The sequence below is a fragment of the Amblyomma mixtum genome, chromosome 1, assembly GCF_055824585.1.
Source record: "Amblyomma mixtum isolate Tamu chromosome 1, ASM5582458v1, whole genome shotgun sequence".
In the NCBI taxonomy this organism is placed as follows: domain Eukaryota; kingdom Metazoa; phylum Arthropoda; class Arachnida; order Ixodida; family Ixodidae; genus Amblyomma; species Amblyomma mixtum.
This window is the reverse complement of record NC_143012.1, coordinates 4690782-4714196: the sequence shown is the minus strand read 5'-3', so window position 1 is coordinate 4714196 and position 23415 is coordinate 4690782. Positions and strand designations below refer to the sequence as shown.

Sequence of the window (23415 nt, the reverse complement as noted above, 5' to 3'; positions counted from 1 at the left end):
GCAAAGGTGGCTGGGAGAAAAAAAATACTCTGCGTTTCGGAACTCCCGAGAAGGGCTGTGGGCTTCACGTCACGTTTCCCCAATGATGCCTTCGCGGGCGTATCAAGGTCTGCACGGCAACGATGTCCAACGCACGGGCGCTTCGGCCACACTCGCGTGTTCGCAAAAAAAAAAAAAAAAAAGTGAATCTCCCTCATAAAAACGCTGACCAACATTACGAGCTGTGTCCTTTTATTTCAGACCGATGTACCGAGTTCTTATATGTCAGAGATAAGCGCGCTCAGCACGGCAAGTGAAGCAGTGGACGCTGAGTAAAGTTGCCGTCAAAACTAATTTTCAATTACCCCTCGTTTTCTTTTCTTACAACCAAGCCTCCCAACAAATTAAGAGTTGAAGCTATTCCAGTGCATTGCTAAATAGCATCTCAACTATGCATTCTACTAAGCAGTTTGAGAACAGATGAAGTTTCACTGCTTTAGTCTGTACACTTCAATGCTGCTGCAAATGCAAACCTAGGCCAGGCTTAACTACATTAATGTACTGACAAATTATTGTAATTCATGTGATCACAACACAACATGATATCATTTGACAGTTCCCTCTAGTGTCTATCCTTTGACAGCACAGCCATTTTTTTATGCCTACTCTAAGGTGAACAAATCAGCACAAAGTGTCAGGCTTGTTGGGTCATTATAGAAAAACAATAGCAGAAGCACAAGCAAATGACAAAGATGTAGACTAAACAAGACATGCACAAAATTTAGCATAAGCTTTGTTTTCCTTTCCGCATATTTGCCCTTACTTTGTCCCACCACTTGTGTTGCTTCAGTAATGTGCACTATTCACTCTTTAATTACAAAAGACCAATGCACAATGATTCCGCAACACTTTTATTGCTCTTCATGCTTTATCCACCATACTTCTTTTGTCCAAACAAGCTTCCAAACAGCTCCGTCCTGAAAGAATAACCAATGCATTAATGAACATCAAACAATGCAGGGATTATATTAACAGCGCAACGAATTACGCACCAATAACAAAACAAGTTTGCCCTCTTAAGCCTTTCATGAGCCGCAAACTTTCAGCTGCTGCCGAGATTTTTACTGACAACAAAAATTGATGGGGTTGCCTTCTGTGTGCTTTTAAGAGCGGTGAGCTGCATATGCCCATGAGGGAAGGGATGAAGGTGGGAATGAAAGAAGAAAGAGGTGCCATAGTGGAGGTCTCCAGAATAATTTTTACCACAAGGGGATCTGTAACGTGCACTGACATCGCACAGCACACGGGCGCCCTTGCGTTTCGCCTCTATCGAAACATGGACAGGTTTGAACCCAAGAGTCTGAGTTCTTGGGTTCGAACCCGGCCACGGCAGTCACGTTTCGATGGAGGCGAAACGCAAGGGCGCCCGTGTGCTGTGCGATGTCAGTGCACGTTACAGATCCCCTTGTGGTAAAAATTATTCTGGAGACGTCCACTATGGCACCTTTTTCTTCTTTCATTCCCACCTTCCTCCCTTCACTTACAGTGTGGCTCATGTGTGGCAGTCCATCCACCGAGATGGGAGACAATTACTGTGCCATTTCCTTTGTGCAAAAACCAATTTACCAATTTACACAAGGAACAAAACAATGAAAGACACACGGGCACTTGTGTCCAATGTACACAAAATGTACAACATATTTGTTTGCTCATTTGCAAGCATTGCCTCGCACAACACTTAGACGATATGTGTGACTTCTGCTCTCAACGAACAAATTCAGCAGGCAAAGGAGATATAAGTGACAGTGCTCTTTCCTTACTTGGCTTCATCAGAGTAAGTTGCCCTGTCTAAGGGAGCCATGTAGTTGACCAGCTTCGGAATGATGTCGTACCTGAAGGCAGAAAACAGTAAACATGTGACTGAAAGGTCAAGTGCAGTGAATGGCAGCAACTTCTTGATAAACTGTCTATACCTAATGGCATGCCTACTGCACCCACAAGGAAACAAGGCAGCTACAGAAGCGGTGCTGCCTATTTCTTGCTTGAAGAGCTGTGTTGTAGGAGTCGCACCAAAACAGCACCAAAATGAAAGCATACCCACATTGTCTGTAGTGGACAGCAATTGAAGAATACGCTCTGACACCTTCCAAATAATTACAAATTAAACCCCATGCAAAAAGAATGTGACCAATGAACTCATTTTCCGCAATTTGGGGGCTATCTTGAAGGCAAAAGAAACAAATACAGTGTATTTGTGAGAATTCTAGTCTTGCTCTGAAACAACAACGAACTGTGAAGGGTCATTAGTCAAATTTTATGAGCTAATTACAGGAGCAACATAGTGCAGTAGGAAAGTTGCTAATGCATACTGAAACAAAGGAACAGTGCAAAAAAGGAAGGACAAGGCAAAGAAAGAGACAGACAAGCACTGAACTTACAACTGGGTTTTTTATTCAGAAAAACATTGCCATTTCAACAAGGCATTTGTGGCACTGATTAAATGTGAGATAGGTCTTTTGGGCAAAGATACAAGCCCGTGGAAGTTTCACGGTGCTTGAATTAAGATGTGCTCGTTATTTCTTGTTAACAATGACATGAGCCTGTCAGTGCGGCAGTATGGTAATTCAAGCGTGCATTTCTGATTAAAAAAGTCACCTGTAAGTTCAGAGCTTGTCTGTCTGTTTCTTTAAATTGTCCTACATTTTTGTGCTGTTCCTCTCTTTCTGTAGTTACAAGAACGAAACAAATGTACCCTGCATCACATAATTATAGCAAAGCTACCTTCTGCTTTTGGCACAGCAGTGTAATGGACGTCACCTGTTACAGGGCACAAGCTCTCATGCCGGATTTTGCAGGGCTGTTGCCAGTGTTCGCATTAGAAAAAAAAAAAGAACACAGGCCTCAGACAGTCTTTATGACCACATGCTAATCCATCAATTAGTATGCAACTATGTAAGCATGCACTATCTATTACGGCAGCTCAGCAGTTTTCGTGTTCCGTCACTCACTGAAAAGGCATGGGTTCGATACCTAGCCATGTAACACCCTAATGGAATGTGAAAAATGCGAAAATGCTTGTGTAGTGACATTTTAATGGTCATCAAAATAAAAAGTTAGATGGTTAAACAATCCTGTCACGACAGCCTTGCTTATAGCAAGTTAGGTTGATGAGCTGTTTCGCAGAGGCCTGTTAATCAGGCTACACATGGCCACTGTTAGCAAAGTTGTCTCCAGCTGTTTTGCAGAGGCTGAATTTACATTGCCCCCTTGGCATCGTTTATTAGATTGTTTTAGAACAAATACTGCAAACTGTATTTTATGTTTGTATGTTGGTTATAGATGACAACAAGGAGTCCAGGTATTGTAAATGTCGTGTTTTCCCCTCAGGGCAGAGCTAACATCAGTTACAAAAATGCAAACCAGATTTGGGTCCCCTTTGAGCTCGATTTAGAGAGAGCTGACTGTTATTATTATTACTATTATTGTTATTATCATTACGCAGCTACTCACCGAATTTTGCGGCCTTTGCTCGCCCGTGTATCCACTTTCCGTTTCACTTTCTTTCGCAGTTTCTGGATTTCTAGCCACTGCCTGCACCACCAAAGAACACCAACAATGCAGGCACTCACGCTTGTTATCTGAATAAAATGCACATCCACAAAATGTGGGAGCAACACAAATAATACCTGCTGAGAGCAACAGGGTTGTCGGTGGTCGACGTCTTCCGCTCAATGATTTCCCGAAGAAGGTGGTGGTAAAAATCATCATCATCGAAGATCTCTTCATCTATGTCTGCTGTGCCCTGGTTTTGCTCCTGCATATGAAAGCGAGTGACTGAATGTCCCTTCCATGTGTGGGTGGCTCCCACAGTCTTTCTCGTTACCTCGTTGTTCGTCACCTCCTCGTCGCCAAGAATCTTGTACGATGACCGCTTGGTTTGCGTTCGGCGAAGCAGTCGTTCTTCATCCATAAGTATCTGTAATTAGGAAGGCGAGTTAGGAAATCACACCTTCCTTCCTTTCAGTGGTCAAGTGTGCTGACAACTGACAAATTTTCCCACTTCTAATGGCCGCAGATATAACGAACGCCCGCTTAATACAAACGAGGACGGTACTGCATTGAAAATATATACTAGGGAAACGGCAATGCATCTCAGATACAACAAACAGCTGTGGCCGCTCCATTCGGTTGTGGTGAATAAGAAGGCACCGTTAATTCACAGTTGAAAAACTCATGCTTACTGCAAGCGCAGAGACCACAGAGCATCTCTCAGTTCCCATGACACCACCCCTGGAAGATTGTGGTGACGCATAGAAAAATAAAAAATTCTAAGGACAATTACGATACTCCCTAATGCAGCGAAATTTGAGCGGAGCTCTGTAGGTGTTTTGATTCTGCGATACATTGAGGTAAAGAATTGGAGATATATGTGTATGTATGTACAGTTATAAAGCACTCTTTACTTTCCATAGGCACCCTTTCTTCAAGTAACACTCCTCTCCCAGTCTTTGATTGTCATGAAGGTGGCTTTGTGGTGAGACAAATGGATGGAGATATGTTCAGCCTGCTGCACCAATGCCTGGTTCATAAGCAGATGGTTTATATTAGGAAGACAATGCTGTTAGTGGCATGGCCGCCGCAGACAATCTATTGCATGCAGCACATTTCACAGCACTGCCTGCCAACGGAGCGGAGCGTGGCACAACTGCGAGGAAGCAGCACGTGGGTGCACGTGCCACTGCAAAACAACCTCCCCTCCCCTTGCCACCCTAACTCCATACAAGCAGTGGAGATGGGCAACGACAACAACGGTGCACACGTTGTGCACCGCTCTGGCACCAACTGGTCGGCACAACCAGCACAACTGATCTCAAGGGGAGTGCACTCGCGCTACCCTCGCTCTCCTTGCTCTCCTCGTGCTCGGTTCCACTGACGGCAATGGCGAAGGTGATGCGGCTCAACCACGAACAGGCGCATAAGAGCTGTGCTCTAAAAGGCAGCACTGAAACTTCAGAACCAATGTCAGGGATTTGAGAAATTTGAATGGCTTGCTGGCTCTGCTGTTCACATAGTTTGTGCCACCTGCCGAGTTGGCAGTCTACCATTGGTACTGCTACCACGTGCAGGCAGCACGCAGATAGCAGGCAATGTCCTGTACGCACATGCACTACACTACCTTCATCGCTGCATGGGCCTGGGAATGACAGATTACAACGGGGAAAACCCAAATGATTAGACTCGTAGAATTCGAGGCAATGCATCGTTGATGTATGGCGGGGCGGAGCCACTCAACGAGAACCGCACTTATACGTGGACGAATTTACTTTCACTAGTAGTTTCGCAATGGAGCAAAGAATGTGCTCAGCACCTTAAAAATGCTACAGGTGCATCAAAAATAAAATAAAAGATGAAGAGCAGATGATACACGACATTTTGCGCGCAGCAACAAGTTTTGAAAGGGAGAGGTTCAAAGCTGAAAAAAAAGAATGACAGAATCGTGCCACACTTATCACTCATTAAAGGGACACTGAGGACCCGACTCCGTTCAACTTTTGCGCTTTGTAAAAATCAATTCTGTGGCTTTTTCTAGCTATGCTGATGTTTCCCACTGCTCGATCTGAAATCGCGACATCAAGACCGAAACAGACTCTGCGATCACCGCCTTAAAGGGAATGGTCACGTCACCTAGCCTCAGGGATTCTCACATAGAGACTGCATTGAGTCACCACAATTTGCTTGCTATTTCTAAAGCGGTCAGTGGTGGTGACACCTGTATTCCATTCTTTAACCTTTTCTAACTTATAAAAGCTCCGTCCTCAGTGATTTTAGTGCCTCAGTAGTAAGACTGCACTAACCTATTGATACAGGCTAACTTTCATTTGCCCTGTGCTTCCCTTCAAGGTACACATGCAGAGACCAAGGTTCGTGTCACAGTAGTACAGGCAAAAGTGCTAGGCACATCCTCCAAGACAAACTGTAATGTCAGCCACTGTAGCCCAACGCTGCGAATGCTTACGTGTTTAATTTGCTTGACAGGTGATTGCTCGAGCGAAGCAAAGCCACGGCCAACCTTTCCTGACAGAAGGCGAGTCCTCTCGTACCACTTTTCAATGGTGGAATTCCTGGAGCAAGGTTGATAAAACCAGGGAAAAGCTTTGTACTAACCACTACTTTATATTACGCAGGTATGATGTCACTTCAACACTGAAATCTCAACAAATGATCTCGTCTCAATATGGCAGCCTCTACTGGAAATTTCAAATCGAGTAAAAAAAGAAATTCCACGAAAAAGATTCATCGCCCTTACAAAACATACATTACATGAGCAAAGATGCAAACATCTAAGAGACTACTAATTGTCAGAGTTACTATCTCTGTATTATAATTAAAGATACAAAGATACTACTAGGACATCACTATTTGCATTATTTATCACTTTGGAGAGAAGTAGAACACTAAATCTCATGACAGTTCGCTCTTCCTGGAAGCAATTTTACTAGATCTTTCATTTTCTTTCTCTCATCTGAAGATTTTCAGCAATCAGATTTTGGAATTAGATGTATAATATAAGATGGGCACCACTGGCAGACAATACATGCAAGTTTATTGCTGCACATTGTTACTTTCTACACATGCAGCACTGGAAATAACTACAGTAGCTGACCGATATTTCGGACTAGCATGATATTTCGGACTTTGCTGAGGAACCGTCACGCAGCTCAGGAACGTGTACATTTTCACGACTGATATTTCGGACTTTGTGGAGTCTAAAAGTTCGAATTTTTGGACTAAAATAGACGGCAACAACATTGTGGTGATCATTTTTCAACCGAAAGTTTGTTATTTCGGCCTAATATAGATGCGAGCGAGCATCACAGTCACTACCAACCGTTTGCTGCCACCGCTAAGGGCGCCATCTTGGATTTAAACGGAATCGGCTCGGCGGACACCTTGGAGGAAGGAAAAAACCAAATTTTCCTTCCCCCATGGCGGACACAATCGGACTGGCTTGGATAGGCTATTTGTTCTCCATCATTGCCATTCGAGATAATGAGATGCTTTCCATTGCCATCGATATGGCCTACAAAGGGCGCGCGATCGCATTGAAAACGGTACAGCGGGACAGCTGCAACGTCCGCCGCGGCTTGGACGACACACCCACCCCGCGGTGCGGGGCAGCAAACGCGGTAGATGGGGGGAGGGGGGGGGGAACTGCATTCGGAGGTGCTTGCTTCCACTCGCGTCTTCCCCTGGGTTACCTCTCGGTCTTCGCGAATGTCACTGCCCCATGCAAACTGACTGTTCATGCTTCGCGCAGCGAGTGCATTCATTAGCGGCATGACCGCGGCCGCGTCGCACTATCTGGTACCATGATGTGATAGGGTGCGGGCATGAGGAAAGCACAGCTATGACTCAGATAGAGTCTAATATTATCTCTTGCAGGAGGAACATGGGGAGCGGCAATTTTTGCGATTTTGAAAGCCGGTGTTTCACAGAAAAGTTTAATTTTTTAAGTTCAGAGATTTTTTGGACTGTTCGATTATTCAGGACCTTTTTTCGGGTCCCGCCGAGTCCGAAAAATCAGTCAGCGACTGCAGATGCATTCAGTTTAACCGCTCACAGGTCCATGCGACAGACTGAACTACAGGAAAATGTAGGAAAGTTTTGCAGGCGACACAAACTAAAACATCAACAACTGACAGGCACATGACTACAGGAACAAAGCATCAGTAACGTGAGTCACACAAGAGAACACCTTTATGCGATTCTAACTGTTTCTGTGCTTCTAAAGGTCATTCTCATCAAAAAATATCCATGTGCTCTGCAACGTCAGCACATGACAAGAGAGCAGACACAAAAATTTTGATTCTGTTACTTTATTTTTTTTTGCGGAGTTTGCAGGTTAGCACACCACTCGCTGTATTCAGAAGAACAGCCCCAAGCTGTCCAAAATATAAGCTGCAGAATAAAACCAGTAGCTTGCTCCTAGGCACATTAGTGGAGCCATGATCTGCTAATCTCCAGAATCTGGCCTCTGGTTCCGGCTAGATTTTGATTCGCAATTTCCTAACTGGTAGCATCAAAAAAGCCTCGTTCCTTGCTTTTCAGGCTCAATATGTAATGAAATTCTGGATAAAGAGACTGTGTTACATTGCTGCTGATATTGGTAGGTTCAGCACAGCATGTCTGCTCACTATTTTAAACTTTAAAAAATCTTTTACACCCCAGCCATAACTTGTATGTAGTGGAAGTAACCTCCACATTACCAGGAGCAGTATTCCTTGCAATGCCAGGGCTTCACGCAGTGTCAAATTGCAGTCCCTGCTCCTTCAAACCACAGGTGGCCAAAATTAATCTGGTGCCCCACACTGCAGCGACCTTTTCTCTCTGCTGTCGATTACCGCTTCCTTCATCCCTTACCATAAGGCACAGTTTGGATTCCGAGCCTGAATGGCAGTTACTGCACCTTTCCTTTCTTCCTAACCACACTATCAGTCTGCCAAGAACCCAAAGCAATAAATAAAACAAGAGCTATTCAACTTCTACGTCTTTATATTTTTGCTCACTTCATGCTATGAGTACACAATGAGTCCATACCAACTTTCCCAGTTTTTTCATCCCTTTGCACCCACTGTATAAAGGTTGGCTGATGAAGGGTTATCTGCCAAGACCCCATGCTTCTAAGCATACATGTGGCCTCATCAAATTCTTTCTGCTATTCAGCACTGTGTCCATATGTTTCTCATTCAGTGTCTTTCTCACCAATACATACATTTACTCAGTCACCCTATGTTCATGCGAAGTCACTCCCACACCACACATACCTGTAAGGCTCAAAGGATTTCCAAAACTCGGCAGCTGAAGATATGCAGTCATCCATTTTGCGGCACTTCACCAATTTTTTGGGGTGCATCTGTTCTGCAGGCTTCCTCTTGGCGGAGCCAGCTTCCACTGCTTCTCCAGAGCCTTCACCATCACTTTCTTCGGGTTCTGTGTCACTGGGTATTTCCTCGTCCCTGCAAAGAAAATGGCAAGGTTCAGTGAATGAACTCATCTGCACACTTCTTGCTTGGATGGATCGACCCTGTCATTTTTTTTTTTTCTCATGCACGAGGGAGGCTGATCTATAATCATGATCAAAAAGCACCTGGTAGTGTCACAATCAAATACAGCCCATCGGCTCCCCTCACAATCAAAAAGCAGGACAATGAGTAGAGTGGGCAAGAGAAAAAACAAATAAAAATAACATTGCCGAGCCCAAAAAACCAGGACAGTGGTCTAGACTGTCGCAACTCTCTTCTAACTGATTCTCTCCTTTCAGCAAAAGCATGAAGCAATAGGCAGTTGTTCGCCAAGCAAAGCAGAGATACAGCATGGGGGTTACTTGTGTGCAACTCAAGACGACAACACTTGAGGCATATAGTGCCTTCATAGTGCTTTACGGCATATGACGACTGCGCACTCAAAACAAAGCTTTGTCGTCTTCAAAATTTCAGCCTCTCCTCAGAAAACTGAGGGGGGGTAGCAGCCTGTACACAGATCCCTTCCTTGCACCTGAAGTGGGCCTAAGAGTGAACATCTCGAGTTCGAATAGATAAGGTACACCCATGCCATGAAGGCATCATCTCAGAGCAAGAGGTGAAAAGACGCAAGGCGGAGATGTCCAAAAAATTATTGTATTTACACGCACATAATGAGAGCTTTTTTTCCTATCATCATCTGTTTCAGAGTGCACTTCAGTTACATGTGGAGCCAAGTTATGACTATAATGCAATTTCTTTTTCTTTTTTGCTGCTATTCATACTACTACAGCTACCTTCACCACCATTCGTGAGTTCCTAGGAGAAGCCAACTTCCTGATGACACTGGGGTCATGCAGAACGCCAGGTGAAGGATAGGTAAGCTATGAATGTGGAAGGAAGGCAGTGCACACCATTGAGAAAGAGAAGGCACTGAAGCAGATGAGTGGGGTAGGAAATGGAAAGAAGGGCGAAAAGCACATCCCTGACAGCACCTGAAATGCACATGGGCTTTGCTGCGCTCGATGGTGTTGCGGGAATTTCTGAAGTGTTGCTTCTTAAATAGCGCCAACGTATCCGTTACTTCTGTATTTTTGCATGCCATTTCCGTTTTCCTTTTCGCACCGTAGGGTTTAGTGGGCTTAAACAGGTTGAGATCGTATTATAACTGTAATACAACACATTTTTTCATTTTTGTGAGGTCTTAAACTCACCCCTTGTGTTGTATTCATGGCCATGTAAACTGGCTCTCTGCAGTCCCAGGCAAGCAGTAGCATAATACAAGCTGTTGGGCTAGTTGAAGTAGCATCATATTGGTCAACAGCGCTTTGACACACGGACGAAACACAAAACATGACGACACAGGCTTCGTGTTTTGCATTCCGTCCGTGTGTCTAAGCGCTATTGACCAACCAGATTTGAGTTTCTCCTGAATGCAGTAGCAGTCGGGTGCACTAGAGTCCCATAAAGAACCTCTTTTGGCTCAACTGCGACAGACCTAAAGATGAACAGAATATGTGTTCTGCTCCCAAGTTGGGCTATATTTGATTAGTTTCACTCCCTGAATCCAGTAAATCCCTCCTCCAATCATTCCATGTTTAATGTTTCACCAAAGAAATAATACCACGGAAAAACAGGCAATCGGCAAAAGACAATTACCAAAAAAAAAGTTTGTTCATACTGCCTTTCTTGACATAACACTTCTTAGATAGCCATGAGCCAAACAGAACAGAAATAGAAAAGAAAAATCACAGGGACACCTAATTGCATTATGTGTTGGCAATGCAATAGCATCAGAAGCTGTTGATGCCTTAACCAGAACTGATGCAACTCTGATCTGGTAATGTCAATTACCTCCAGCCACAAAGGGCAAGTTTATGACCGACACCACATTTTTTTTTTCTTTAATAAAGTTAGGTTCAGGTTCATGAAGTTAACGTCCTGAAGCAACTCGGGCTATGATGAGGGCATCGTAGTGGAGGACTCCTGATAATTTTGACTGCCTCAGGTTCTCTAACGCGCACTGACATCACACAATGCGTGGGTCTCTAGAATTTTGCCTCCATTGAAATGTGACTCCCATGGCCGGGAACGAGCCCGCATCCTTCAGGTTAGCAGCCGAACATCGTAACCACTGAGCCACCGCGGCGGCTCCCCGATGAGGCTTTTAATGCGCTCGCATTAAAAGAAATCAACAGCCAGAGTTCTCTAGGATCCCACCACATCAAAGCTTCAAACTTAGAAACCACAGCAGACTCAGAAAAAACTTACTCAGAATCAATCTGGCTCACGCCATTCTGCTTGCTGCCAGCGGGGGAAAAAATATTCCGGACATCAGGGTGCGAGTCCCTGAGTTTCTCCTGAAGACTGAGCAGCTGGTTCATGACGAGCTCAACACTCTGTTTGGCTGGAATATAAACAACGCAATGAATCATCTACAATAGTTGGAAAATCAGTAAGCAATAAAAACAGAAACTCGCATATACAGGCAGTAAAACCTCATTGACATGTAAATGAAAACTGCGAGGGAAAAACGCATTACCCAGGGAAGCATATAATCGAAAACGTCGAATTTTGAAAAATTTTAAATGATGTACAAAGACATTTATTGACATTTTCACACCATAATAATCCTGATTAGCAATCCTCGACACAAGGTCTGAACAACTCCTTTTCTAGTGCTTGCTGAAAGTCCGCATTATTATTATTATTAATAAATTATTATTATTATTATTAGAGCTGTCTTCAGCACGGAATAGACTTGGCATCTTGTCTGGCCCACCAAATTTTGGCCAAAATTAGTGAGGTCTGTTGTGCATTCTCGAATGCTAAGCCCCTTGACACCAATGCACTGCGGGAAAGGCCTGGTGGTGGCTTTTTGTCGCAGCGTTTTTGCTCTGCGTTCCCTTAAGGCACCTGTTGTGTAAAAGCATCGCTGCAGTTCTCAGATGCTTCGCCCTCTTGCCCTAAGGCACCCCGAAAAAGCAGCTGTGCTAATTCCCTCCACGTTGTGTTCTCACGAGGACGACCCGCTCGTATGCAGGCACACTGTAGCCACATTCAGATGCTTTGCCCCTAGGCTCTACAGAGAAGCAACGTGCCGAGCGACTACTGCTCGACACCAGCTCTTCATGTCACATGCTCGACCTACTTGTATGTTGGTGCATGTGCAGCTGATCTCTAATCATACTATATGGCCAGAATTTATCAAAATTTTAAATGCAGTAGCCGGAAAATCGTGTTATCCGGAAAGTCGTGTTATCCGGGAATGTACTATTAAGAGGAAGGAAAATAGTATGTAGCACAGCAGCTTCTTCATGGGCCATTTTTACTGCCCACGATTTTTAGCACATGGCTTGGGAAAATGCATGAACCAGGAACATATCAACGAGATTTCACTACACATGAAACGCTAGGTGAAACTGATGCCAGAATGTAATCCCACCAGTGGCCCTCAGAATACCCTGTGCTACATCGAGGCGACCTACTACTTCTTCACCTTGTTCTTCCTATTCTTCACAGATCACTTGGATAATGTGGATAAACTATTCCATTGCCAATGCGGCTACAAATGCAGTTTATGCTATAGAGAGCCATGCAGCCCACAGTGCTCACGTCTAAAGGGTCATCGAGGGGAAATTGAAGTTAGCCTGTATTAATAGGTTACTGCTTTCTAATGGCAGACACTTCTTTCACTGAAGACAGAGCTTTCATGAGCAAGAAAGAGTCAAACAATCAAATACATCTGTCGTATTTAAGTACAGCTGTCTCAATCATTTTCATTATTCCTTTTTTGTTCAAAGTGTTCCACCATCTGCTATCATATAAATGGCTCAAATGCAATCTGTTTATGCTTTGTATCTCACTTTGGGTGTCTGAAATCTATGTTACAAAATTTTTTTTAATCACTGTATAACCACACTGCCCTCTCTGATTCCTGCAAGGGCAATGCAGGTACCTAGTAAGTAATAAATAATTCATAAAAACTTAAAAAATAATAATAGAACTAATTTTTATAATGCAATAAATTTCATAAATTAACTTGTAATAAATAACTCTATAAAACTTAACAGGCACCTACCACAAATACATCACCACCTGATCTCTTATTTAATGCGTCACCAACGAGTCAATGTGATCAGCAACAGATGCTTGTATTTGCAGACTTTTAAGAGACCAAGAGTGCACTTCTGCATTAGAAGGCTGGCTCTCTTTGGCATGTACCATCAAGTGCACCATAAACACTTGGCATTTACAGGGCCTTCAGGAACTGTATTTACAAGGAAAACTGCAACCACTAATTTAAACCTTACCACCCATTCTTAATCCTTTCAAGTGCTTTGTATGTACACAAATGTGCAAAAGCGAACTTTACAGCTTCTTCAAGCGTGTGCTGTACCTAGTGGTGTTTTCTTCGTTTAAGACTTGTTTCTTTTCTGCTTGTTTGTTGTCTGTTTCTTTGCCTAGCTAGTGAGCACAGTGGATAACACTTCTCAAAACAGTGAGCTTTGCAGCACATGCATAAAGACCAGTTGTATCATTTAATTTCACCCCAAATTTCTTGCGTGACCTCCTCCTACAAGAAGAGTATATAAGATTGCACGGCTGTCTGAGTGCTTATATTCTTCACTCGTCAGAAGCGTGTTATAATTTTCCAACTAGTATCAAGAAGCCTTCTGAACAACAGTGTGTGGATGTGTGGAAAATTAACAGCGGGTATTTCATGTTTTAAAACATTTTCTTAGGCCTGCATTGACTCATTGACTATTAGGTGAAAAACAATCAAGCATAAATTTGAGATCTGTAGAGTAAATAGAAGCCTACATATCAGTGCAGTGGCATATACTCTTCGTTTTAAAAGCTCATGCCTCCAAACCAACCAAATTGACCTCTTGGCATTTTGCACTTAAAATATGCTACGCCTAGTACAATAATTCTTCCCGCGATTCATATCTTCACTTCCGTGCTATTGGCGAGCCTCGCCTTTAAAGGGACACGAAGGAGAAATTGAAGTTGGCTTGTATCGACAGAATACCAGCTCCTGATTACAAAAACGCCACTCATACTGACAACAAAGCTCTTGTAATGTAGAAAAGGGCAAGAACCAAAATACAGGTATCGCCGCCACAGGCCAAACTCGCAAGTACAAGCGTGATGACGTCATAGGACAAAACAGTGTTGCTAGAGCCAATGGTTCTAGCAACACTAGAACACGAGAAGCCACAAATCACTGAGGCGCAGCCAATGCATGCGCAAATCTCCTTGACGTCGCCAGATGGCATCACGTACCCGGCAGCTACGCGCGCGCCTGCAGCATCAGGACCAATCAGCACCTGCTCACCGGCGGTAGGCGGGCTCCCGGTATTCCGCTAACGGTAACAAGGTACACGGTATGCTAAAGCTGTCTATTTGCGAGAACTTCGTTGATGACTTCGAGAGCGGGATTCATCGTAATGCTGGCAAAACGCCGCTGCAAACGTAAACGAAGCGACGGTAGCGACGGCCGCAATAGCCGATAGATGCCTTCAACATGAGGCCTGCGGTAGCTTTCTTTTCGGCTTCTGCTAGGCCGCACTGCTGGGCACCAGAAATCACGGAGTCTGCGTTACGTCATGTGCACATCATGTTTAACGTCACTTTGTCCTGTGTAGCCATAAGAGAATCCCAAGTTTGAATCAGAGTGGCGGGAAAAACTTTTTCAACTTCGAATCCAAATTTCTTAGAAATAAATGCATCTTTCACTGCCGGCCAAGTGGCAACAAAGCCATGAAATGCCCAACTGTCGGATTCTGCTTTAAAAAAAATATTAATAGAGCTCTCCTCACTGTCCCTTTAATACTGGAGCCAGCGAGCTACGTCGTTTCTTTGGAGCTGCCAGGTGACGTAGCACGACAGGCCGCAAGTACAAGTAGTACGCAGAAGGCCAAAAGAACAAATTGGGGAAAAGAAACACCAAGAAAGGTGGCCACCGGTTAGCGAAAACAAAGAGGAGACAAAGAAACGTAGAACAGGTGGGCCATCAGCACCTACCTTGTCCCATGAGGTTGGCATTCTTCTTGTCCTGCTCCAGGGCAGCTGCTCGGAAGGCGGAATAGTTCGCAGGCTTTGGAAACTGGTTGGCCAACACCAGCAGCTTCTGGAGTTGGATCCTGAGCTCCAGAATGCTGTCCCAGATCACTGCACATAAATAAGGCCCAAAACAGCCACACGGTTCATTTCTTTCAACAGCAAAGTCACTATACACAGTGCTACAAGACAGACGTGAACTCCTAACATCAGAGGAAAAAGCCAGATTAAGCAAGAACTCGCGATGGGTGGAATCGCCTTGCACACTTCGAACATCGGTGAATAACAGTGCTGTATTTCACACACACATTTGCAGCTTGATTTTTTCTGTGTAAGCACCTTTTAACTGTGAATTATAAGTAGTTTTACAAGTTTTACAAGTTTTACAAAAATTAGAGAAAATTCAGAATAGGGCTGTTAGAATTGTTCTTGGTAATTATAATCGGCAAGTTAGTATGACGGAAAGCAAACGAAAACTTAACTGGCAAGAGTTGAAGGACCGCAGAAGGTACATCAGATTGAAATTTTTCCATGAGATTTATTATTCAAAAACTGGCATAAACCGCGAGCAATATATCCAGGCACCTCATTATATATCAAAGCGACTGGACCACTGCTTAAAGGTCAGGGAATTTTCTTGCAAGGGTGACGTCTTGCATTATTCTTTTTTTTGTTAGAACTGTTCGGGACTGGAACAGTTTGTCATCGAGCATTGTATGTATCATCTAATGAAGCATTTTTCCATGCACTGCAATAATTGTTTTATACCTATAATGAAGTCTGTACCCCCCTGCAGTAATGCCCTGCGGGGCGATGCAGGTAACTAATAAATAAAATAAATAAAATAAAATAGGACTTTCTAATTATACTGTACGTCACTCTACTGTAAGGCCCAGAAAGCAAATAAGTACTGCATTTGCAGGCATAATGAACACCTCTTTCTTCCACCCAAAATATTCTTTAAAATATTGGAGGTGTCTTTATTAAGCAGGGTAACGCATTGGCTAAAATTTATATCTGACAATCAAATACGGCATGCATCTGTTATGCTGGTCAATGCAGTAAATAAATTTAACAGCAGTTACCCAGCTATGATAAAAGTAATCAATGCACCTGTTACAAAGGTTCGCTTAAGAGTCAAATGACATACTGCAGCGTAGGGAGAAGAACTGAGGAGCTCACTATGACACACATATGAAGGAATTCAACAGTTACTGAAACCAAGAAGCATAGGGGATTAGATTTCTTTTTTACTTGTCGATCAATGGGAAATTAATAGCTTAATTATTTTATCACTGAAATATAATTGATTACAAAGTACAAAGAAAAATGACCACATGCCACACATGGAATCAGAACCCGCGACCTGCGAATTTTGCATTTGGTACTCTACCAACTGAGTTACGGCAACGGCTGTCCTATGTTATACTTTCGGGAGAAGTTATGTTGTGTGGAACCTAACCTTGAGAGTGCTTGTCCACAGCGGCGGACGTCTTGATGCCGTAGGTAGCATAAGAAAGTTCTCATACAGCTTCCATCCTCCCTATTCAATCACATACCATTTGACACTCGTGGTAATACAGGGAGAACTATGTCCGACGTTATGGATGGACGAGGGTGGGACTGGTGAACACTCTCAAGGTTAGGTTACACGCAACATAAACACCCCCAAAATATAAGACTGGACAGCTGCCATAGCTCAGTTGGTAGAGCACCAGACGTGAAATTTGGAGGTTGTGGATTCAGATCCCACCGGTGGGATCTGAACACTTTCTAATCAATTACCTTTTAGTGATAAAATAATCACACTATCAACTTCACCCTGAACAACACCACAAATAAAATTACTATAATATCGAAATGTTCGCCAGTGATCCTTGGTTTTGGCGACTGCTAACTTGCACTGCAATGTAGGCATGCCTTGCAGCATTATTCGCATAAAACATCAATGCTAAAACTCACGCAGTTGGGAACGAACAGCTTTTCCTTTCTTAACCTCAGCTGCGACGTTGAAGCTTGAAAATTTGTTCACCCCGTCCATGTCGGAGCTGAAAAATAAGTTTGAAGGCCTCCTGTCAGACACAGCGACGGCTGTAAACAAGATGTCCTTGCATGTGCACTTTTGATAGCGATTTCTCAAAAAGAAAAGAAAATGCAGTGTTACCCACTGCAACCTTACACTGTAGTGCTGGCATTTTTACCTGGCTTATAGGCTGCTTACAGAGGAAGTAAAAACACAATTTTTGGAGATCATTTACTTCAAGTGATTTGGTTATTGATGAAATACTAAATTGGAAGTAGCCGGTTTCAACTGCTCTGAAATGAAATCCACAGCTTCAACCTGGAATAAAGCCACTGAGGCATTTGCAAGCCAGTTAAACATTTTCACTCGAGAATAAAGTAAGCTGGACTAGAAATCACACTTTAGTGTTGCACTGCTTTCCGGCCAAGGTAATTTCTTTCTCCTCAAGTTTCTCATCCAAAAAGTGCACTCTCAGCTATGGATGGCCCAATGAGAAATTCTGTGTTAGTTTCTTCCACTACCTCTTCTACCTCTTTATGTAGTCTGTACAAGCCGCCAAGAATAACCCTTCTTAGTCCTTTACCACCTTCCTTCCCCCATGCAAGCACAGTCCATCCTCTTTTGAATACATGAATTGACTGACAACTTTACTCATTCCAAAAGAGAAGGGGGCAGCCGGGGAGGGAGAGGGCTTATTCATTCATTTCCAATGAATTCTCTTTCTCCACATTAGCCTGAGAAGGCTAAAAATTTCTAAATAGAACACTTCTTGTTTTTTACCTTGGCTTACAAGGTAAAAAAGAGAAAAAAAGGCCTGAAACTAGTAATCTGGTCCCATGTCCTCACAATGATGACATAGCTTTACAACTGCATCCACAAAATGAAGCTGTTTTCACTCTGACCTTTTCAGATTAGAGGTTGTCGTAGCGCCAAGACCAGCATCCTCCATGTCTTCATCCTCGCCATCTTCACCTTCATCTTCATCCTCATCAGCTTCCTCCTCTTCATCTCCCTGCTCTTGATCAACACTCGCTCCAACTGAAGACGCTTCATCATCGTCACCATCTTGTTCACCTGGCTGGTCGTTGCTGGCATCACTTCCCAAATCTGATACGCTGTCAGCATCCCCATCGGCATGCAAGTCCTCTTCCTCATCTGATCGGGGACACAAAAATATATTAGATGAGGTGAGGTAAAACACCAAGAAAATGAGACCAGAGGGCTAAAGAGAAGTAGCCAAGATGTTTTAAAGTATATGGACAGCAAACAAACTGTTGGTTCAGTCTGTGCATAACCCATTCACTTCCAAAGACGCCGATTCGCTGTTCTTGCTTCAAATATACTTAAAAAAATGGAGCCCCATTCTTAGCTGCTAATTTTTTTATGGTAGTTTTCATGCCGGATGACACTAGTTGCTGACTAGTGTCAAAAAAATATTATGTGAAAAAGTTCTTTGCTCACTGCTTCTGTTGAACACAACCTTGGCGCTGCCGGAAGGCTGAAGTTTCTGGGGTATTAAAATTCAAGAATCACCTTCTGGTATGCAAACTGCAAATACCCTAAACTTTTATGTGATAGTAAGAAGTTAGTGTGACTTGATCCGCAAGGTGAGAATTGTTACTTGGACTCTTGAGCCTGGCACTTCAGACATAGCTTGAGCCCCTGCTTGGAAATCCAAAACCGTGCAAATATTTGTAAGTGTGATGTATTTGGCTATTTATGTCAGCTACATACTCTACCAAAAGCAAATGAAAAAGAATATGCTACACTGAGACAAAATCTTGCATGCTACATCGAGACAAAACTTTGTCTGTAAGAAAAGATCCTTCACATGGCTGTGTTGCCCTGGTATGTAGCTCCATCCCAAAATGAGTCTAGAAGCTTGTTAATGACTCCATTTTGATCCCCAGATACTACCTCCGAATGATGCCTTAGCAGAAAATATCATGCAATTCTTTCATGTTAAAAGCCCAGGAAAAAACAGCAAAATCTGTACAGAGTGTGACAAGTGCCACTTTGCACTTTACTCACCTGAATCCTTCAACATTTTTCATAAACAAGAAAAATTTTTTGCTCCAAATTTGCTATTGCCTTGACATCTGTATAAAATTAGAATTTATCACATGTAACCTTTCCAGCCCGAGTTATAGCTAATTCTTTCCAGCAACCCAGGTTGTGCTATGCAGTCGCGGATGGACCGCAAAAGCGAATGGGTTAACCAATATGAACACAAAAGTAAACATAGTGAAAATACTAAAGTTTGAAACTTCCATCGATGCCACTGCACTGGATTTCTGCATCTCTTTATGCATCATCTCATGAATTTCGCTAAGTTTCGTCCAAACCGAGTAACAGCTCGATCTGTGATCAAATTTTAAAAGGACAGTGCATTATTTTCTGTGTGACATTCAGAAAACCTATGACATATTCAGAATTAGTATAAAACTATGGCTTAATTACCTCATAAGGCATTTCATGAAACTGCAATGCAAGATAAAGCACATGCCTTATTATGAGCATATTGTCAATGGCTTCAGAGATGTAAACAAAAGCTCTGTGCGGAGACAGAAGCAGCCAGGGTAGCAGGCCAAGGCACTCCAGCTGCGTAAAGGTTTGTGCAACGCTTCCACGGCTTACCGTAAGTATCGAATCTGTCTTCGTCCAGGTCTTTCCTGGACACCTTTTTTCCAGCGTAGCGATCCCCCGAGATGACCTGTGGCTGTCGCTGGGGTTTAGGCCTAGGGACTGTGGCATCGTCGTAGTCGGCGGCACATTTGTCTACAAGTCTTGCTTTTGTGTCTGCAGGTTAAATTCGAGACGTAGGCACTCATTTGTAGAAAACAAACACTGGATGTCAAAATTTAGGTAGCTAATGAACGTGGCTTGGATACGCAAGTATACAATGGTTTTTCCCTTACTGCTACATTTGTACTGACTGTTGCATCGCTCAAAGAAAATCGAAAAAAATTCTGTCAGCCTAACTACTTGCTTGTTCAGGCTGAAATTTCGCACAGAGATGGCATTTGGCAGTCAGTTTTGTTTTAAATTAGGTTCTGGCGAAGTACTCGCCTGGTTCGGTCAGATTTTGTCAAAAATCTCCTATTGCCTGCAGTGACAGCGGACCGAAACAGCAAGCTTTTGCAGCAGTGGTGCTGACTGCACTATCTTGAGCCCATCCGAGGAACGAGTGCCCCACCACAGAGGCTGCTGAGAAACACAAGGGGCAGAAAGAGGTTGTACGGTTTGCTTTGAAAGTGCTTTCTCTTATACGTAATCAATACTGGGTGCAGAAAACATTGTTTTCACATGACTTCCCCCTTCTCCCCACCTTGTGTTTCTCCACAGCCTCCCTGCACGGTACGGCATTAGTGTGTCCGGAAGGCGCATGATGGCTTTTGGTTTGCCGTTGCTGCAGACAATGGAGATATTTATTAATTCTCAGTGAATTAGGCAAGTACCTCCCCCAAACTAGTTTAAAACAATGCCAATGCCACCTCTGTGCGAAATTTTAACCAGCACAAGTGATAGGTTAGGCTAAGGAAATTTGTTGTTTCAATTTTCTCCGAGCGACACAATAGTCAGTATATAAAGCTGAGTTAACTCTTTCCTTATTACATGGAAACATGCAATTGATGTGCATAAATTTTTTTTGCCCAATAAATTTTTTTTCACTACAGCACATCGTCATGTAGATAACAGAATTCTCTCTTCAATGATACAAAGAAGAAAACAATATATGTTGTTTACGAAAGAAAATCTCCGATTAACAAAATTTGAGAGACTTGCACAGACAGTTACAAAAGTATTGAACATATCCTGTCAGAAAATGAAATAAAGATCTAGAATGCATGTTTTGTGCATAACTATGCCAAAAACGAGTATTCAAAAGTTACAAAACTCTTCACGCTAATTAAACTTTCCGGTCAGAGAAACAAAAAATCAATTTCTCAGTGGCACTGCCTTGGACTACTCCGTAGCGCAGTGCCAAGGTAGACCCGCGCCACCTTGCAGATAACTGAGCCCACTACACTGCTGGAGGCACAGAATCGTTCAGAACATGCCCGGTATCTGTAGAGATGCCCTGAAAGCAGTGCACCTCCTCGGCAACCACGGAAACAGAAGTTACAGACGGACAGCTGTCGATAGTCTGGGCCGGGAGCAGCAATCACGTCTGCCCGAGCTAAAATAAAACGAATGTATGTCATCTTTCCGTAAAAAGCTCTCGCTTGCACCTGCAGAGGCAAGTGTTGATGGTGCGAAATCGTTAGGACACCATCGCTTCTGAGCAGGGTCAGTGCGAGAAGAGGATGCTGCCTTGGCCGCAATCAAAAATGGTATTGCGGCAGTACGTGTGCAATCCTATGCGGAAACAGCTCTTCGATTTCTTGCACGGATTTCGTTATGACAGCGTAGGTAGTAGAGATGAGCGCTGCTCGCTGACGTTTACACAATCGTCAGCAGCTGGCGAATCCACGGAAGCGAAATGCATATATTTTGTATTTTCCTTTCATTCTATATCGCGTTCCTACTCCACCTTCTAAAGTGCAACAATTTATCTCGTGGGCCCTCGAATCCACGATGCGACACAACTGAGCAGCATGCAACCGATCGCAAAACGTTCTCACCCTCATGGATGTCATCCTCTGGGTCGACAAGTGCTGGTGCTGTGTTCACCAGATCGTCAAGGTTTTTCAGCAGCGACATGTTCCCTGTTTTCACAAAAACATGCAAGTTAGACAGACAGCAGCAGAAAGAACGATTGACGCGATTAACTAACGCATGTTGCAGGGCGCCGCCATCTTGAGATGTTTACGGCGCGTCGGCTGCCACGTTTAACTCGGGCATCGTTACACTTGTCACCGACGCCACGGCGACTCTGCAGACACTGCAGATGAGTACAGCAGTACTGATACAGTACAGATCATGCCGCTGATTCCCATGATTTGGGTGTGTTGAGCCTTTAAGCAGTAAAAAAAAAAGTGTTTCGAAAACCAAGAGCTGGCTCGGAAAAGTAGCAGGTGACGAAAGGAAAAATTCTCCGCGATAAGCTGATTGCAAATGGTTGCACATCTTCAAAACACTCAGTAAGCTGTGCGTCAGCGTGTCTACAGGCTCGGTCGTTCACACTCGTATGCTACATAGCCATTCAGCGACCTTCTAGAGTTGTTTCCATCAATCTACAAGTGCACGCATGGCATTCTCTGCTGTATATTCCATAGGTATACATAGGTATATTCCGAGAGAAGTTGTGAATTCATTCCGCTTTTGGGGGACGAATAAGGGCGCGTGGAGAAACGCCGTATGTGGAGTCCGTCATGATTTGTCTCAGAATAAATGAAATGCCCTAAAATGTTTTGGGCATTTCTTTTATTAGTGTGTACAGCCGACTGGCACAAAAGTGGAGCGCTCCATGCCGGTCTGAGGTTACAGGAAGAGATGCAGCAGCGCTAGAGCTCAGGTGTCTCACGCGCAGCTTTTCCACCGAGTCACTTCGCTTCCTTCCTTGTTTGGGGGAGGGGAAAGGTACATATGCCATGGTATGATATGGTATGGTATGGTATGGTATGGTATGGTATGGTATGGTATGGTATGGTATGGTATGGTATTGCACGGTACGGTATGGTATGGTATGGTATGGTATGGTATGGTATGGTATGGTATGGTATGGTATGGTGTGGTGTGGTGTGGTGTGGTGTGGTGTGGTGTGGTATGTGGAGTTCAACGTCCCGAATTGACGCATGGGTTATGGGGACACCGTACGTGGCAGGCTCCGAAATAATTTCGGCCAGATGGACAACAAAAGTTTTTCTGTAACACGTTGCGATCGTAAAGAGGCCACTCTTACGGAAAATAAAGCTTTCATAAGCCACGAAAGGCCACAAAACGAAACACAGATGTCGCTATCACCAGCCCATTTCACAAGTAAAATGCGTGCGCTGAAATTTCGGGCTTGGATCCCAGAGCACGGTGGAAGAAACAGACTTCCACCGTGTCCCAGAGGCTACGCTACGCTGCCACTCACTTCATAGTGGTGGCGACGTCCTTTTCCGTATAAGGACATGTAAGGACGTCTCGAGTTTCAATCGACTGACGGGAAGATCTCCAAACAATTTTCTAGGCGATAAATGCCTATTTCGCTGCCGGAAAAACGTCAACACGGACAGCATTTCTACAAATCGGTACTTTTACTGGGAACAGCAACTGGATGGAGTTATCCTGAGTGTCCCACACAAGTGTTTTTGCATTTTGCCTCCATCAGAATGCGGTCGCCGCGGCCGGGCTTCGACCCGCGGCCTTATACTCTGCAGCCAGTCACATGCTTCGGTG

At 43.8% G+C, this 23415-nt stretch overlaps 1 protein-coding gene across 1 annotated transcript; it reads right to left on the bottom strand.

The window, feature by feature from the left end:
- Positions 1-874: 874 nt before the first annotated feature.
- LOC149365313 (protein AATF-like) lies at positions 875-21901 on the bottom strand. Its single transcript, XM_089541906.1, has 14 exons — positions 21866-21901; positions 21714-21797; positions 19726-19887; positions 17991-18243; positions 17028-17113; positions 15030-15176; positions 11271-11406; positions 8805-8996; positions 5996-6101; positions 3863-3955; positions 3666-3793; positions 3490-3570; positions 1800-1871; positions 875-956 (listed from the first exon to the last, which is right to left on the bottom strand). The coding sequence occupies exons 1-14, from the start codon at positions 21885-21887 to the stop codon at positions 908-910; spliced, it is 1611 nt and encodes a 536-aa protein (XP_089398032.1). The 5' UTR covers positions 21888-21901; the 3' UTR covers positions 875-907.
- Between the last annotated feature and the right edge of the window lie 1514 nt (positions 21902-23415).